The sequence below is a fragment of the Telmatherina bonti genome (genome assembly GCF_933228915.1).
Source record: "Telmatherina bonti genome assembly, chromosome: 2".
Lineage (NCBI taxonomy): Eukaryota > Metazoa > Chordata > Actinopteri > Atheriniformes > Telmatherinidae > Telmatherina > Telmatherina bonti.
The window spans coordinates 15760800-15776568 of NC_136620.1; the positions used below are offsets into that span (position 1 = coordinate 15760800).

At 40.0% G+C, this 15769-nt stretch overlaps 1 protein-coding gene across 1 annotated transcript; it reads left to right on the forward strand.

Moving 5' to 3' along the window:
* Nucleotides 1–7340: 7340 nt before the first annotated feature.
* LOC306764997 (troponin I, fast skeletal muscle-like) lies at nucleotides 7341–12904 on the forward strand (the record flags this gene model as incomplete). The annotated part of the gene is made up of 5 exons (XM_079252311.1): nucleotides 7341–7370; nucleotides 7491–7619; nucleotides 9673–9762; nucleotides 10809–10985; nucleotides 12809–12904. 5 exons carry the CDS (start codon nucleotides 7341–7343, stop codon nucleotides 12902–12904), a joined length of 522 nt encoding a protein of 173 aa, XP_079108437.1.
* Nucleotides 12905–15769: the final 2865 nt, after the last annotated feature.

A 15769-nucleotide genomic window follows, 5' to 3' on the forward strand; every position in this document is an offset into this window, starting at 1 on the left:
AACCACAGTGGTACATAAAAATATAAAACATAATGTTTAATGTCAGTGTTGCATTAGCATATTTGATATCATTTTTAATGTAGAACCAAAGAAATCGAACAAGTAGGATTTAATTTATTGGTTTGGAGTTAATAACTCTTCTTCTGATTACATTTTCATTTGCTAAAATGAAAGCAAAGCAACACGAGCACTAACACAGATGTTTAACATGCTCTGATAAAAGTCATGATAATTATGAGCGTTATAATCTTAATAAGAAATTAATTGTAACATTCAATACTGCCATGATTAGTGGAATTAAGTCATCCCTGCGTGTGTCCTGGAACGGGATGTCAGGTGTGACGTTCGTGACCGCTGCAGCTGCTGAAGTCTCCCGACAATCCAAAAACTTTCTCATCCATACATTCTCCAAGCTGGTGTACTCCTGCATCACCCAGGATTCCTTTAATTACCCATCAACCCCAGTAAAACCAGACTGCAGAGCATCCTGGGGTATGTTTGTTACGTATAGATTCCCGTTCCGTTGTCGTGGCGTTGCAGCTGATGGTTGGTGTCGCTGTAGGAAGTGAGCGAGTCCCTGAGGAGTCCTCGTCTCTGAAAGCATCAGCTAGATGTGCTTGTTTTAACAGTCGTAACCCCCCCCCACCCAAACACACACTTTTTTTTCCCCTATATTGGCAACTGTTATATAAAACATGGCAGCACTAGCCCACGCATCAGCCAACGCAGCTCTGTAACGGCAGATTCAGGTTGGGAACCACTGAGGCTGGACATGCAGCCGTGGAGCGAAGAACACGACAGCAGTCTGATGCTTTTCCCCCACATCTGTTGATGAAATGAGACGGGTTATTTCATCTGTTTACAGTATCACAACCAAAAACATTGGGTCTGTGGAAAATGTGAATAAAACGGAATATAAAGATTTCCACATCTCATTAAGCCATATTTTATCCTCAGTAGAACATAAACATGACAGATGTTGAAACCGAGACATGAAACCATTTCAGAGAAAACGTGAGCTGATTTTCCACCTGGTGGCAGCAACACTTCTGTAAAAACAAGTCTGAGGAGGATGTTTAGTGTTGTGCAGCATCTTCATCCCATCCATGTACTTTTCAGCATTGATGAAGCTTCACAGGTATGGAATCCGTCCACACAATGGGCACAAAGCTCCATACCGTTCAGAGATGCAGGGTTTACGGTCCATTGATAACAAGCTGGACCTTTACTTTATAGGAGACTGTGTCCGTAGTGTCCAGGAAGAATTGAATATTTTTATCCATCTGACCACAACAGTTTTCCACTCGGCCTCAGACTATTTTAAATGAGCTTTAGTCCGGAGAAGATGGCCGTGTTTCTGGATTCTGTTCACATTTGGCTTCTTCATTGTATGATAGAGCTCTAACCTGCATTTGTGGGTTTCAGGGTGAACTGTGTTCACAGTGCTGCGCCCCAAGCCTACAGACATCCAGTTGGACCTTTAGCCTTGTTCCATGCAAACACAGATTCCTCCTTATTAGATTAATCTTTTGATAAAGTACACTATAGTTAGGTGGTCTTTACAATTTAACATTGAGGAACATTTTTCTGACATTTTTCCAGTTTAGACCCATTTCGTCTCAGATTGGTGAACCTCTAATTACAGCTGAGAGACTGCCTCTCTGCAATGCTCCTTTTATACCTAGTCATGTCATTTACCTGCTACTAGTTAACCTAATTAGTCACCAAATAGCCTTCAGTTTTTTTTTTTAATTTTTACCAGTTTTTTTTTTTTTTTTTAGACTTTTTCAACTTTCTACAGGTGAGTTTCTGCCATCAGATTCAAAATAAGCTTAATATTTTCCACAAAACGGTACCTTATCTCAATTTCAGCACCTGACAGGCTGTTTATGTTCTACTGAGAATAAAATGTGTTAAGATTTACAGAGTACACTGTATTCTGTTTTTATTTGCACAGCCTCTTTAGAATCAAAGCATGTGAAATAATGTAAATCAGCCAGCTAGTTGCTGTAGTTCCAGCAGAATAACTTCTGTCGGTTTGGCTACCAGCTGAATCCATGCAATAACCAGACCCTTAGAATCAGTGATGGTTAATCATGACGTACACCTGACCATTTAGTTTTATTTCGTCCATAAGCTGCAGCTCATCTTAGGTTTTCCTGCCTGGATTTCAGACTAAAGCCAAGTTATATGATGTGCATCTCTCTTCAGTGTTATTGTTGGTGCCACAGATCAACGCTTCAGGGTTTCTACACTCGCGGGTTTGTGCACAATGCAGTGTTTTAACTGTGTTGTTTTCCCAGTATTGTTTATATTTAAACACAGATACTGAAACTCACTGGCAGATGAAGGCAAGGATTCAGTTCAAGCCCTCCAGATATCGGATCAGTGCCAACAAGCAGTGGAACGAACAGCTAATATGAGGAAATACTCGCCAAACTACTGGCTACATCTGGAGTTTTCAGATCCATCTTTATTTTGCAGCATGTTTAAATGACAGTGAAGATGACCAGGAAATATTTACCAGAAAATCTTGCAGTCATTTTAAAGGAAAAATGCTTAAAACTGATGATACCAAATAATCCTAGCTAGATCGGTGAGGTGTGATTAGTCGGCAGAGTTTTAGATTTTTGGGGGAGACATTATTTAGTAATGGAGTAGAGACAGAAAGCTGGCGCTGTGGAAGCTGCGATGAGGAGCTGAGAGGAACCGCCCAGGGTCCAGAAATGGAGGTTTAGGATGTTTTATTCCCAGACAAGCCTGAACAAGTCCAGCTGCTCCACGTCCATTGTGATCTTCTGCAGAGTTAACCAGACTGTTTCCTTATTGTGATCTAAAAGGTGTACAGCACCGTTGAATTGTGGTGGGAGTGCAGGTATGGTGCCTTCATTTGGAGTCGTCTCGTGACCACGTGGTGACGGTTGCACACTTTGTATGAATTTAATCTCTTGAAATGTTGTAAAAACATTGGATATTTTGGGATGTTTTATTTGAAGCAAATGTATGCATGTGACATTTGTGTGAAGTTCTTGCTGTGATATAATTGCTGTTCAATAGTTGACAGTAGCTGGGTTTCTGTTGAGATGCTGTAGTAGATGAAGAATTAGCAGATTTGGGGTCATTGATGGTTGTAAATGTCTTCATATCAAACCTACTTGGTTTTTAAACCCATTCTCTCAGGTGATTTCTCAGTGACCCAGAATGTGCTCAATGACTATGATGTTTTGAAATGTGTTTCTCATGTCATGTTTTTAAGTCTGATTTGATTTGTACTGTTGAAATATTAAAGAAGCAGATGTTCCTTATCTGGATCCTGGGGTCAGATCAGTTGTTTGGTATGAAAACGGTCCAGAATGACTTTTGGTGTGGATGGAAAGCAAATCAAAAAGTAAACCTTCACATTCCACTTTATCAGGTTCACCTGTTCAGATACTATTAGCTTAAATAGCTAATCAGCCAGTCACATGACAGCGAGTACAGACTAGGTGACTTGCTGAAGCTGAGTTGGATGTAATTGGAACTTTTAACCAAGTTCATGCTCAAGCTGAGCAGCCAAACATGGCACAGTGGTTGGATTGAATATTTTAGAAACTGCTGATCTACTGGGATTTCCACACAATATCCCAATTTACAGAGAATGGTCTGAAGAAGAAAATATCCAGCGAGCAGCAGATATTCGGGCCATAATGTCTTGTTGATGTCAGAGGAGAATGGGCGGACTGGTTGGAGATGATGGGAAGGAACAGAAAGTCAAATAAGCACTGGTGCCAACCAAGAGATGCAGAAAAACCATCTCTGAACACACAACCGCAGACTTAAAAAAAAACTAAACAAACCCCACCAGGGGCCACTCATGTCAACCAAGAACAGTAAACTGAGGCTACAATTCATGCAACCTCACCAAACCTGGACAATAAAAGATGGAAAACCATTGCTGGTCTGATGAGTCTCCATTTCAGCGCCACATTCATACAGTAGGGTCAGAATTTGGTGGAAACATGAAAGCATGCATCCGTCCTGCTTTGGATCAATGTTCTCTCCTCCTTCAGACCGATTGTTGTTGTTGACCATGGCCATTCCTTTATGAGCAACAGTGTAGCATCTTCCGATGGATACTAATGAACCATGACATCCTTACAGGAATAATTTTAGGACAGCTGCAGGCGACAGGTGAAAAGTCTTAAATGCAAACTGGATAATTATCTTGAGCTCAAATATTCCATTTCAGGCAGGGAGTTCTTCGACATAAACATCCAGGGTTTCAATCCATTCATCCTTTCATGGGAAATATGAAGCAAATCCAATCCGACAGAACAGTGCAAGACCCTCTCCTAGAAAAAACAAAACAAAGTCCACAAAGTGAGGAAGACAGACTGGGAAGGCAGGTACAAAAATCCTGGGAGGGAGAAGCAGGTCCTGCACAAAAGGCTGCAACAGACGGAGTTGGACTGTATAGAAGAACTGGGATGATCTGGCCTGGAGAAGTAATGGGACAGCTGCCTTAATAAGGTGGGGAGCATCAGAAATTAGTGGTGAGGAAAGATGCCTTCAGGGGCAGCTGGGAAAAAGCAGTCTCAGCCCAAGACCATGATAAATGTGAAGGAAAAACTGTCCCAACCCGGGGTGACCAGCTAAAGTCTGACTGTTGAATTCAGAAAGAAACTTATTTCTCCTGAACAACCTGACCTCCACGGAGAAAGTTTTTATCCGGTCTCTGAATCCAACTGAGCAGCTGGTCAGCCACTTTCTTTGTAGCATCCATTAAGCTTGTCGCGAAGAACCCCTCTGAGAATCTCTCCCACCTGCTGTGTCCTCAGCTTTCATCAGTTCTGAGGATGGAGGGGAGGTCAGATATAAACCTCCCCACTTCTCATCAGCTCATTGGTCAGGTCTACTTCCATAAAGAGAAAGATGGGGTTTCCTCGGCCTTCAGGGAATCTCATGTACGGTATAAGTTGTGATGCCAGAATAAGAGCTGCTACGCAGAAACTGTCCCATTCTCCATCTTCAGCCAGAAGGTGAGGAATTCCTCTTTCTTTCCTCTGCTGCTTCTTTTTTATTCGACTAAACTAAACATGTTTCTGTTGATGGTGTGATGGAGAGGAAACTTGAATGAAGGGGGTGGTGTCCTCTAAAGAGCCAAGATGTTCATGTTGTAAGACTGAAAATGTAACTGTGTGTTGCCCAATGCGATCTATCTATCTATCTATCTATCTATCTATCTATCTATCTATCTATCTATCTATCTATCTATCTATCTATCTATCTATCTATCTATCTATCTATCTATCTATCTATCTATCTATCTATCTATGACTGGGTAGATTTCTGCCACTGCTTGTCTGTCTGCTTGCTTTCTGTATTTTGTTGCCCTCTTAGATTTATATTTGACATGTTTTATGTTGTTTGTTTGTCCATTGGTTGTTTTGGTGAATACTGCCTGTAATGGAGTTTAGAAAGCTGCTATCTTGATCAGGGTTCCCTTGAAAAACAGGATCTGGTAATCTCAGAGGGACTTCCCTGGAAAAATAAAGGTTGAATAAAAAATATGTGTAATGAGGTATGGGATTGCCTCATGTTTATTTTTAATAATGAATGAAACTGTGGTATGTATGGTGACAATGATAATGACATTAGTTATTAATTAGGGTATAGAGAAGGAGTTCGGAAATAATGAGCTTTGGCTTCTTCTTTAAGTCATATCAGTGAGTGGATACACTACCAGTCAAATGTTTGGACACACTTTCCAGTGCTGTATTTATTTGTGGCACTACATTTTGTGTCATATGAAAAGCAGATTTGTTAAATTTACAGACAAGACAATCCCCAGAAATATGATACTGATCTTTACAAGGTACAAACTGCAAAAGTATATACTGAGTATCCACTGATAAGGGTACAACAGTGACAATACTTTGTATCTAAAATGAAAATTATTTTCTGAGAATGTATCTACATTTAATGAAGAAAGAAAAAGAAGCAGCATCACTGCAGATATGAACTGATGAAAGCTGTTTATTATTATTGTTTTGGCATTATTACCCCACCTACAGCTAACATATTAGGCTTATATGGACTCATGTACTTTTTACACACTGTTTGCTGTGTTCTGCTGATTCAGACTTGCTTCTGGGGTTGATTAAAAGCAAAAGTTGAGTCATGACTCAACTTTTAAGAGAAATGCACTCTAATGTGGGAAAGTTTGGCACTGTGGAGACTTTCTTTTAGAATTTCTTCCTGTTTATTCTGTTGTACAACTTTTACGTTTGCTGTGTAGTCAGTGTAAAATCATTTATTCATTCATTTTCTAAACCACTTCATCCAATTCAGGGTTGCGGGGAAGCTGGAGCCTATCCCAGCTGGCTTTGGGCGAAACTGTGTAAAATCAGTTCAATCAAATTCAGAGTTTTTCTACAGTTCAGGGAGAGCGTGCCATTTTGTCTTGATGAATGATAGCTACATGTTGCCAGTAGCAACCAGACAGCATTCAACCTAAACTGAGAGCAGTCTTCATGTTGGTATTCATGACCCAGCTGTCTGTGGGTCAAAGTCTGGTCAGTCCATCACAGGCAGAATTACAACCAAGTTATCAGAGCATAATATCTCTGTATGAAAGTTTTTTTTGGAACTGTTACTATGGTAACGCAGTTATTTTGTGGTGTGCAATAACTAAATCAATAAGGCCTCTTTGAAGCCAAATCCATGTAAAAGGGGAACCATTTAGTCATTTTCTAGATTATTCTGTTTTGCCACTATTTTTAGGAAGGATGAGTGATGTCCTGCTCATGTTTGGGATGTTTGTATGGTCGAGCTCCCAGCATAAAGGCTTTCCATGACAAGGGTACTGGGGGTGCCAGCTGGATCTGATCCCGACCCTTATTTAGACTGAAGGCTTTTCCCTCAGGCCGGCTGCTGATGCTCATCTTAGTGTTGTGTTTCTTACAAGTGGAGCTATTATTTCCCAGCGGGCGGACGGAGGAATTCCTGGGGTATTAGTAGCCTGAAAAACCTCATCTTCCTTTCTCATCTTCCTCTGTTAGGGCTAACAAATGACTTCGGAGTCCTCCAGAGATCATTTACTATAATAATGAATAATATGCCAGTTTGTCTTTGTTTCATCACCTTTTTTTTCCCCGCCCTCTGAAGAACCTCTCATCTCCTCCCGGGCTTGGATGCTAAACAAACGACAAGATGTCAGAGTAAGTCGTTCAGAGTTCCATTTTTATTTGCAGTCACAAACATTTTAAATGGACTAAAGTGCAGCATGCAGCTGGAATAATCATATACTGTGTCATTTTGTGACACAACTTCACGTTTTCCCCAAATCATAAAGGAAAAAGATGTCTTCCAGTCGCAAGCATCATCTGAAGGTAACATTTTATATGCTTTTATAAAATGATGACGCTTAGTGCTTGTTGAAGAAGAAAAACATAAGCTGTCTTCACATAATGGACTGAAACTGTTGGAATACTTTCATTTTTCTTCTGCAGAGTTTGATGCTGTCCATTGCTAAAGGACTGCTGGAAGAAGAAGAGCAGGAGCAACAGGAGGAGAGGCGGAGGTATATGAGTGAGAGCTGCCCTCCTCTTTCCATGCCCAGAACCATGCAAGAGCTGCAGGTACATCACAAAACAACATTATCTTTCCATTTTCAGGAAGCTGAACATGCACACTTGAACTAAGCATCCACACCGTTCTGACCTTAAAATGTGCTTCTAACTAAGGTATGGCCGACGTGTGTAATGAGCCGAAACGTTTTATTATTGGTCTGACTGGTCCATAAAAGTCAGTAGATCGGCTGCCCAACTAAATAACACTGTCCGGGCTTATTCAGATGATCAAACACCTCACCCCAGTTACAGCAGTCTCCTGCCTGACCAAAGCGCTCCAGTCAGCACACAACTTTCTCTCCTGACAACAGGAGCAAAGAGAATCTGAATTGCATATAAAGGAAAGAAAATAAAACGGCATTTAACTGCAGCGATAAGCTGTGATTACATGTGTTGCTTTCATGTCTCTGAGGTTCTGTTCTGTCCAATAAAGTCTGATCCTCAGGAGCCCTCAGTGTGAACAGCTCGTTGTTTACAAGGTTATGATGATGTGATGAAAACACATCAATAAAACAGCTGTTTTATGATCTGGTTAAATGGTTGAGTTCACAGATTAGATTTAGCTTTATAATGTCTTTCTAAACTAAATCATCTCATTGAAAGGGAAAAAATTATTTTTCTGACCATTCCAATCTACTATACAGTCATTTGGCTTTTATCGAAAGCGACTTAGATGTGATAAGTTAGCAATTAACCATAGCAATTACTCTAATATGCAAGCCGGAGTACCCAGAGAGAAACCATGGATACAGAAGGAGAACATGCAAACTCCACACAGAAAGGCCACTGTGCAAACCTTCCCAAGTCAAGGCTCAAACCAAGAACCTTCTTGCCATTCCTGAGGCCACCAAACCAGATCCCCTCAACACCTCGGCTGCACCTAGAAATTCTGTCCATATAAGTTATGAACAGAATCTGTGATAAAGGGCGGCCTTGGTGGAGTCCAACCCTCACTGGAAACAAATCCGACTTACTACCTGCAATGTGGACCAAGCTCTGACACCTGTCGTACAGGGACCGGACAGGTCATACAAGGTGGTCCGGTACCCCATACTCCCAGGGTACCCCCCACAGGAGCCCCCGGGGGACACGGTCGAACGCCTTCTCCAGATCCACAAAGCACATGTAGACTGGTTGGGCAAACTCCCATGTCCCCTCCAGGACCCCAAAGAGGGTATAGAGCTGGTCCACTGTTCCGTGACCAGGACGAACTGCTCCTCCTCAATCTAATGTTTGAATATCTGATGAACTCTCCTCTTCAGGACCCCGGAATAGACCTTACCAGGAGTGTGGTTCCTCTGTAATTGGAACACACAAAACCTTTTGGTTTTCTGTTATGGAAGAAAGGAAAAGAAAGAGCGTGAGGGACAGAGTAAGACATAGGACAAGATTCAACATCAGACTGACTATTACTGGTCAGAGAGATCTCAGAGAAGAGACAGGATGAAGATGGATGTAGGATTAGCCATCGTTAGGGGGAGTTTCACAGAGAAAATCAGACTAAAATGTAAAAGTGATGCAGCTTTAACTTGTATTTATACAGTAACGTTTCTCTTGGTCCCTGCCGGGGAATTAGATGTAAAACCACAATGTGTGTTTTTGAAGAAGCCTTCATTTAAAAACAACAGCAAAAAAGTTCAGTTTTTACCAAAATAAATATTTATTTTGAATGATAATAAAATAATATTGTTTGTTTTTCTGAATTTCTGCCATACTGGTAAATTGCACAGTTAAAAATGACAAGTTCCGCTTCAGCCCTACAGAATCACTATCTTCATTTTTTGGTGAAAAATGAAGTGGGGGTGTCGGGGGAAGGGGGGGGGGGGGGGGGGGGGGGGGATTAGATGACTAGGGAGCAACCATTCTTACAGTTTATGAGATTGAAGCTGCAAAAAAGTTCAAAAGTGATGATCTCGGTGACCCTGACATCAGTCAGATGTCTCCTAAACAGCCGATCGGGTGAAGTTTTCCAGAAGTGGTCCATCAGGATCACTGATACAAGGAGGCAGTGAAGGCTGACTCGAGGTCTGATGTGTGATGCAACGTGTGTTTGTGTGTTCAGGAGTTCTGCAGGGAGCTCCACCACAAGGTTGATGTTGTTGATGAGGAGCGATACGACCTGGAGATGAAGGTTAACAAGGCCAACAAGGAGGTAGATGAGTCATGAACTAACACTCTCATATCACCAATAAATCATTAATAAGCATAAATTCAGTTTAATAATAAGCTGAGATAAATGTTGCTGAACTAAATCTGTAAGTCAAGCTCTTTTAGGATCACAACTTTTTTTCTTTCGGTATAAACCGCCTTTCCTGATCATTTTGGAAGTTTTCTAAATTGGAACAAAACCTTACACTTATAATACGTATTAATTTTTAGAATTGATCACATTTTGAAAAAGTTATAAACCAGCTACCCATAATGCAATGCTGCTAAAGGAGAAGGCTTGGTTGGAAATGTTCCATATATATATATGAAGTTTGTTTGCATTTAAAAATTGATTTGATTACAAAACTAAAGTTTGCATTAATGATCATTTAAAATAAATTCATTTAGAAATAGACATTTTTGTCATAATTTTATAAATAATCTATTTAAAATAAATCTTTTAACAAATTGTCAATAGAGTTTGTTTTGAACTATTCATACAAAAGCAGCACAAAGTGCTTTACACTATGAAAAGCAAAACTAAAAAAAAAAAAAAAAGGTTAAAAAGAAGCCTTTCACAGACAAAAACATATAACTCACCCAAAGTCCCACATGTTTTCACACACACACACACTTATCTTTTAAGAACCTTAACATCAGATTCAGATGGATGTGTGGACCACAGAACAGATACAGGCAAATTCAGTGAAAATATTCTGCTTATATTTCTGCTTCTCAGAGCTTTGAAAGATCTGTAAAAGCTGCAGAGACATCAGGCGTTAATGCAGCAAACAGAAGATAGCTGGACCTCTTTTTCTGGGTTCGTGAAGACATTTTGTCTTTCATCAAAAAGACGTCTTGAGTTGTTGTGAGAGATTAAAACTCAAGGCATCTTGAGAGGTGACATGTTAGGAGTTCAACTTCCTCCTGTTCCAGCTCGGCTTCAGAAGTTTAGAAAACGCCTGTCCTGGTATCTGAAGACTTTAGATGTCGGGGTGTGTGTGTATGCTAAACTCTCATTGTGGCTTCTGTCTTCCTTTTTATTTTAAGATTGATGACTTGAAGATCAAAGTTCAGGACCTGATGGGCAAGTTCAAGAAGCCTGTCCTGAGGAAGGTTCGTATGTCTGCAGACGCCATGCTGAAGGCTCTGCTGGGCTCCAAACACACAGTCAATCTGGACCTGAGGGCCAACCTGAAGCAGGTCAAGAAGGAGGTGAAAGAGGAGGTGAGAAGAACGGTGCCTTGTGTTCGTGTTTAAACTCTTACAACTTGAAGCTTAAACTCCAGCAACCCCAAGCTCTGTTACTTAAATAATCATCAGTTTCTAGTGTGTAACGCTGGAGGGTAAACTTTCATTAATATTACCTTTTAGGAGATCTACGGAGCTTTTCAAGGTATTTTTTATCCTGTCCAGGAGATTTTCTATCCATTAGCAAAATGTGGTATTTATTCAGAAACTCTTTATGGTAAATCCACAATGAGAGATCTATTATAACACCATTATTTATCATGTTTTCATTCTAAAAAAAGATCACTATCACTACTATGTTGCTAAGAGACCTCTACTTTGACCTGGAAATTATGATGAAGTTGTTGTCCGATCAACCTTTCTATGAATGAGATCACTTTTGATGGTAATGTCTAACCAAAGATTCACACGTCAGCAAAAAGTTCTGTCTGAATAGAACAAAAATAATGGTCCTGAAATAAAGCCAAGAAGATATTTGTGATGCACCGTGGCAACAAAAACAAGCTGAGTTGGAGTTGGTTTTGGATGATAGTCTGTACACGGTTGGATAAGTGACTGTAAACAGTAAAACACAGCTTGAGGGAAAAGCGTAAACATGTAAATTGTTAATGTTTGGTGTTTGTTTCAAAGATAACATTTTTTTCTCCTGAAATCCAAGACTTAAGAGAAGGACATGCAGAGAAAAAGGAAAAAATGACTGAAGTTTTGAAGGTGGAACTATTCTGTGCATTTCAGGCTAATTTATTTTTATTTCTGAGCCCAGAAGGGCTGGGATTGATCGAGTTATTGTCACAAATGGCTTTATTTACTTCAGACCGACCCTCTCCGTAGACTGTCAGATCAGCCTGTGGGAAAAATGAGTGGATTGAGACTCTTCCACATTAAGCAAGACATAATGGCTCGGGAGCGCGCACAGCACCTGCTTTCGCCGTCATCTCATAAACAGAAGGATTAGGCAAATGGTAAATGGACTTGTACTTCTATAGCGCTTTTCTAGTCATACAGACCACTCAAAGCGCTTTACACTACTTGTCACATTCACCCATTCACACACACACTCACTCACTCACTCAACACACTCATACCCCGATAGGCACATCGGGGGGCAGTTTGGGGTTCAGTGTCTTGCCCTAGGACACTTTGGCATTTCAGGGGAAGCCTGGAATCGATCCCCCAACTTACCAGTTGAAGGACAACTGCTCTTCCTCCTGAGCTACAGCCGCTAATATGAACTCAATAAAAAAAAAAAAAAAAAAAAAAAAAAAAACTAAATACAATGTCAACACATAGCATACAGCCCTACATGTTGGAACCTGAATCAGACCCTGAAAACAAAGTGGAAAACAGCAACCCACAGCAACGAATGCAGCAGGATGTCTCTCTTTGGTAAACTCACCAGCCATCGTTGGAAATAACTTTATCCGACGTTTTCCACCCGCCTGATGTATTTGTACATGCCCTAGTTAACCAGTAGAAGAACCAATCACTGAACCTTATCTCCTGGGACGTCACAAGGATTTCCAAGTAGAAAAAACTCTCTAAAACGACATGTTTTTCGTTGTCATGGAAACCGAACGGAGAGAGCGCTGGAACTCAAACTCAAACATGCGTTTAGGTGATAAAAAACAGTGCCGTTCACATGTCTGATGAGGATTCAACACTGTAACACTGTAGAAAGCTCAGAAAACTCCAAATACCATAATAGCACCACTTTAATGTATAAAAACCCCAACAATGTCAGCCTTTTTTCATTTTGCTCTTGCCAGCTTTACTCTTATGTCGGCATCTTATTGTTTCAGGAGAAAGAACTACGTGACGTCGGTGACTGGCGCAAAAACATCGAGGACAAATCTGGAATGGACGGGAGGAAAAAGATGTTTGAGGCTGAGGCTTAAAATCCCGTCTTGTGTGACTGGTGGGAACCAGTCTGTCAGCTGCAGAATCCCAATAAAACATCTGCTGAAGGAGCCATTTTGTCTTGCTTATTAGAATAATGTGGATTTTATGAGATTATAAAAGCTCACAGTCGTCTGCTAGAATGCATAAAAAGATGTTGAATAATTGTTCTCAAAATCCAGTTATGGATGCCACAGAGTGTTTTAAACATGCAAGAGTGGTAAACCAGAACCAGTAGAACATCTGTCCTCCGTCTCTTAGCGGGGACGCTGACAGGTTCATGGCCTCAGATACAGACAGAACAACTCATAAAGCATCATTTTACAAGCTGCTCAATAAATTCAGCTGAAATTATGCACAACACCCAGTCCCAGTCCAGACTGTTGGAAATCTGACTGGGAACAGTCAGGGTTTATATTGAACAATCATCAGCCCAGGGAGATGCAGGATTATTTCTCCTCTCCATGATGCTAACATCCCCCCACCGGCTTATGTAGAGATATGAAGATGTTAAAGAAATACCTTATACAAATGATAATCGTCCAGTTGTACCCCTGTACCCCCACTTCCACCCTTTACATGTGTGTTTAAGAACTTTTCCACCATTTTCACGATACTGTAGGAGGGGTCCTCCTTTACCAATACTAATTATTTTCATTATACTACTGCTAGTTTTATTTAGTTAGTTAGTTATCTGTTTGTTTATTTATGTATTCCTTTGTGAAGCAGCAGGATTCTTGAGAAATTTTAAATATGTTAATGAAATAAATCCTGTTCCAGGCTATGGGATCTGTCAGGGGCCAAGACACAAAGTTGGGACAACTTTTCAGTTAATCAGCTGATGTTTTCTCACTAGTTCTAGCTAGTTCTGACCTGTCCTGTTTATTACAATAGATCTTAATATTGGACAGAAAACTGTATTAAAAACTTTGAGCCTGTACTCCAAAAATCTCAATTTGTGAGTAATAATTTGCTTGTGCAATTATTACTCACAAATTACTCACAAAAATCAGTCTATACTGATAGTATAGACTGCACAAGCAATCAATGGTACTGTTCTGTTACCTTAAAAAAAAAAAAAAGATGAATTTATTTTTACCAAAACTTTCATAAACAGACCCCCCTTCAAGCCAGCCTTCTTAAAACTGGCCAGCTTCCATCCTAAAGTGTTTTAACAAAAACAAATAAAAAAAAAAAGAAATAAAAGAATTTTTAACTTACTGGGTATATTTTACTGCAAAGTTGGTAATTTTCTTGTGGCATCAAATGCACTGCACATTCAGGGCATGGCTGTGTTTATGATTTCTGTACACATGCTATCCAAGTATCTACAGTGGGCAAAAGCTGCACATGGGAGCAATCATATGCTCCTATTACTCTGGGACATCCAGTTACTGTAAAAAGAAAAAAAAAAAACTGGTTTGGTCTCTTTTAATAACTGCAGAGTGTGGAAATCTAATTATCTTGGCCATTAGCGACACATGGCATTTAGGACTCAAACAGCACATCTGAAGAATGGGGTTAGAGGATGCCAGTTGTGACATCTACCATATGCTGGTATGGCCCAGATGCAAAAAAAAAAAAAGATTCAAAAGGCTTGATAAGAGATATGTTTTGATGATTGTGTGGTGGAGTGATAAGGCCTTACCAAAAATAAGATGAACAACAAATGGTAAAATGAGATAAAGTTAACTTTTATTTAACACTTATGCCAGACGACGCCACCTGGGGCATGGGGCTCCAGGAAATAAATGCAGGGTCGCTCCTGTTGAATGAGAAGAGACGTATTTAAACTATTTATTTAATACAAAAGTTAAAGACTAAGATTAGCTGGGTATAAAACGACTGTTAAGACCTATTAATACTAAGTAACCAAATAACTATATACACTAAAGAAACCAGGCCAGCTGGGACCACCAGCCTATAGGGAAGGAGTGCCCCGGTGTGTTGCCACCTCTTACCTTATGAACACAAACACACTTCACTGCAAACTATAACCGTGGATCCCTCACACGCCCAGTGCATCAAAACAAACTGTTAGTACAACACTTCAGATGACAGCAGCGTGTTGTGCACTGTTAGTAAATCAGTTTAGACATTTTTTTATGCATGTGTGATGAGTTTGAAGACATTTTAGTACACACAATCTTTGGTAGATCCAACCCATAGTTTTCCATTTGAGCTGTAATATGATATCTGTGTTACTTTTAACATGTTTAGGCTGCCCTTTATGCTGCTTTTATCTATTAATAAATTAATTTGACATAATTTTTGCCTCAGTATCTAACTACTGAGACTGCTTTGATAAAATAATGTCTGGATGCTGACTGGGACTAAAAAAGTTGAGTTTCTACATTCACTTAAAAAAACTAAAAAAAAAATCATGAAATAAAATAAAAACAACAAAAACTAAGAAAAAAAAAACAAAAACAAAAAACACCATCAGCATGGAAAACAACAACAACATTAAACATGTGGACCAAAAACATTAAAACTGCTTTGGAGTTTATGAAACTCACTCTGACACTAAAAAGCAAACCTGTCTAAGATTTTGATTTAAACAGATGGATAAACAACAGAAGCTAAATCTAATCAATACTTTTACCCAGATGTCTGAACTAAAATGCTGCATATTAATCTGGAAGACAGTGTAAATGGATCTGACACGGACCAGTGGTGACTGCTGTGGTTCAGCTGACCCACTCTGAGCTTACTGAACAGTGATGTGGGTGTTTTCCTGCTTTCTCTGTGTAGTTTGGTGTGTTTTGATCTTTGCTGGTTTTTCGTTGGTGAGAAAGATGTCGGCTCAAGATAATATGGATAAGAATCTTAAAGGGCGGGTTATTTATAAGGGGGCGAGCTGA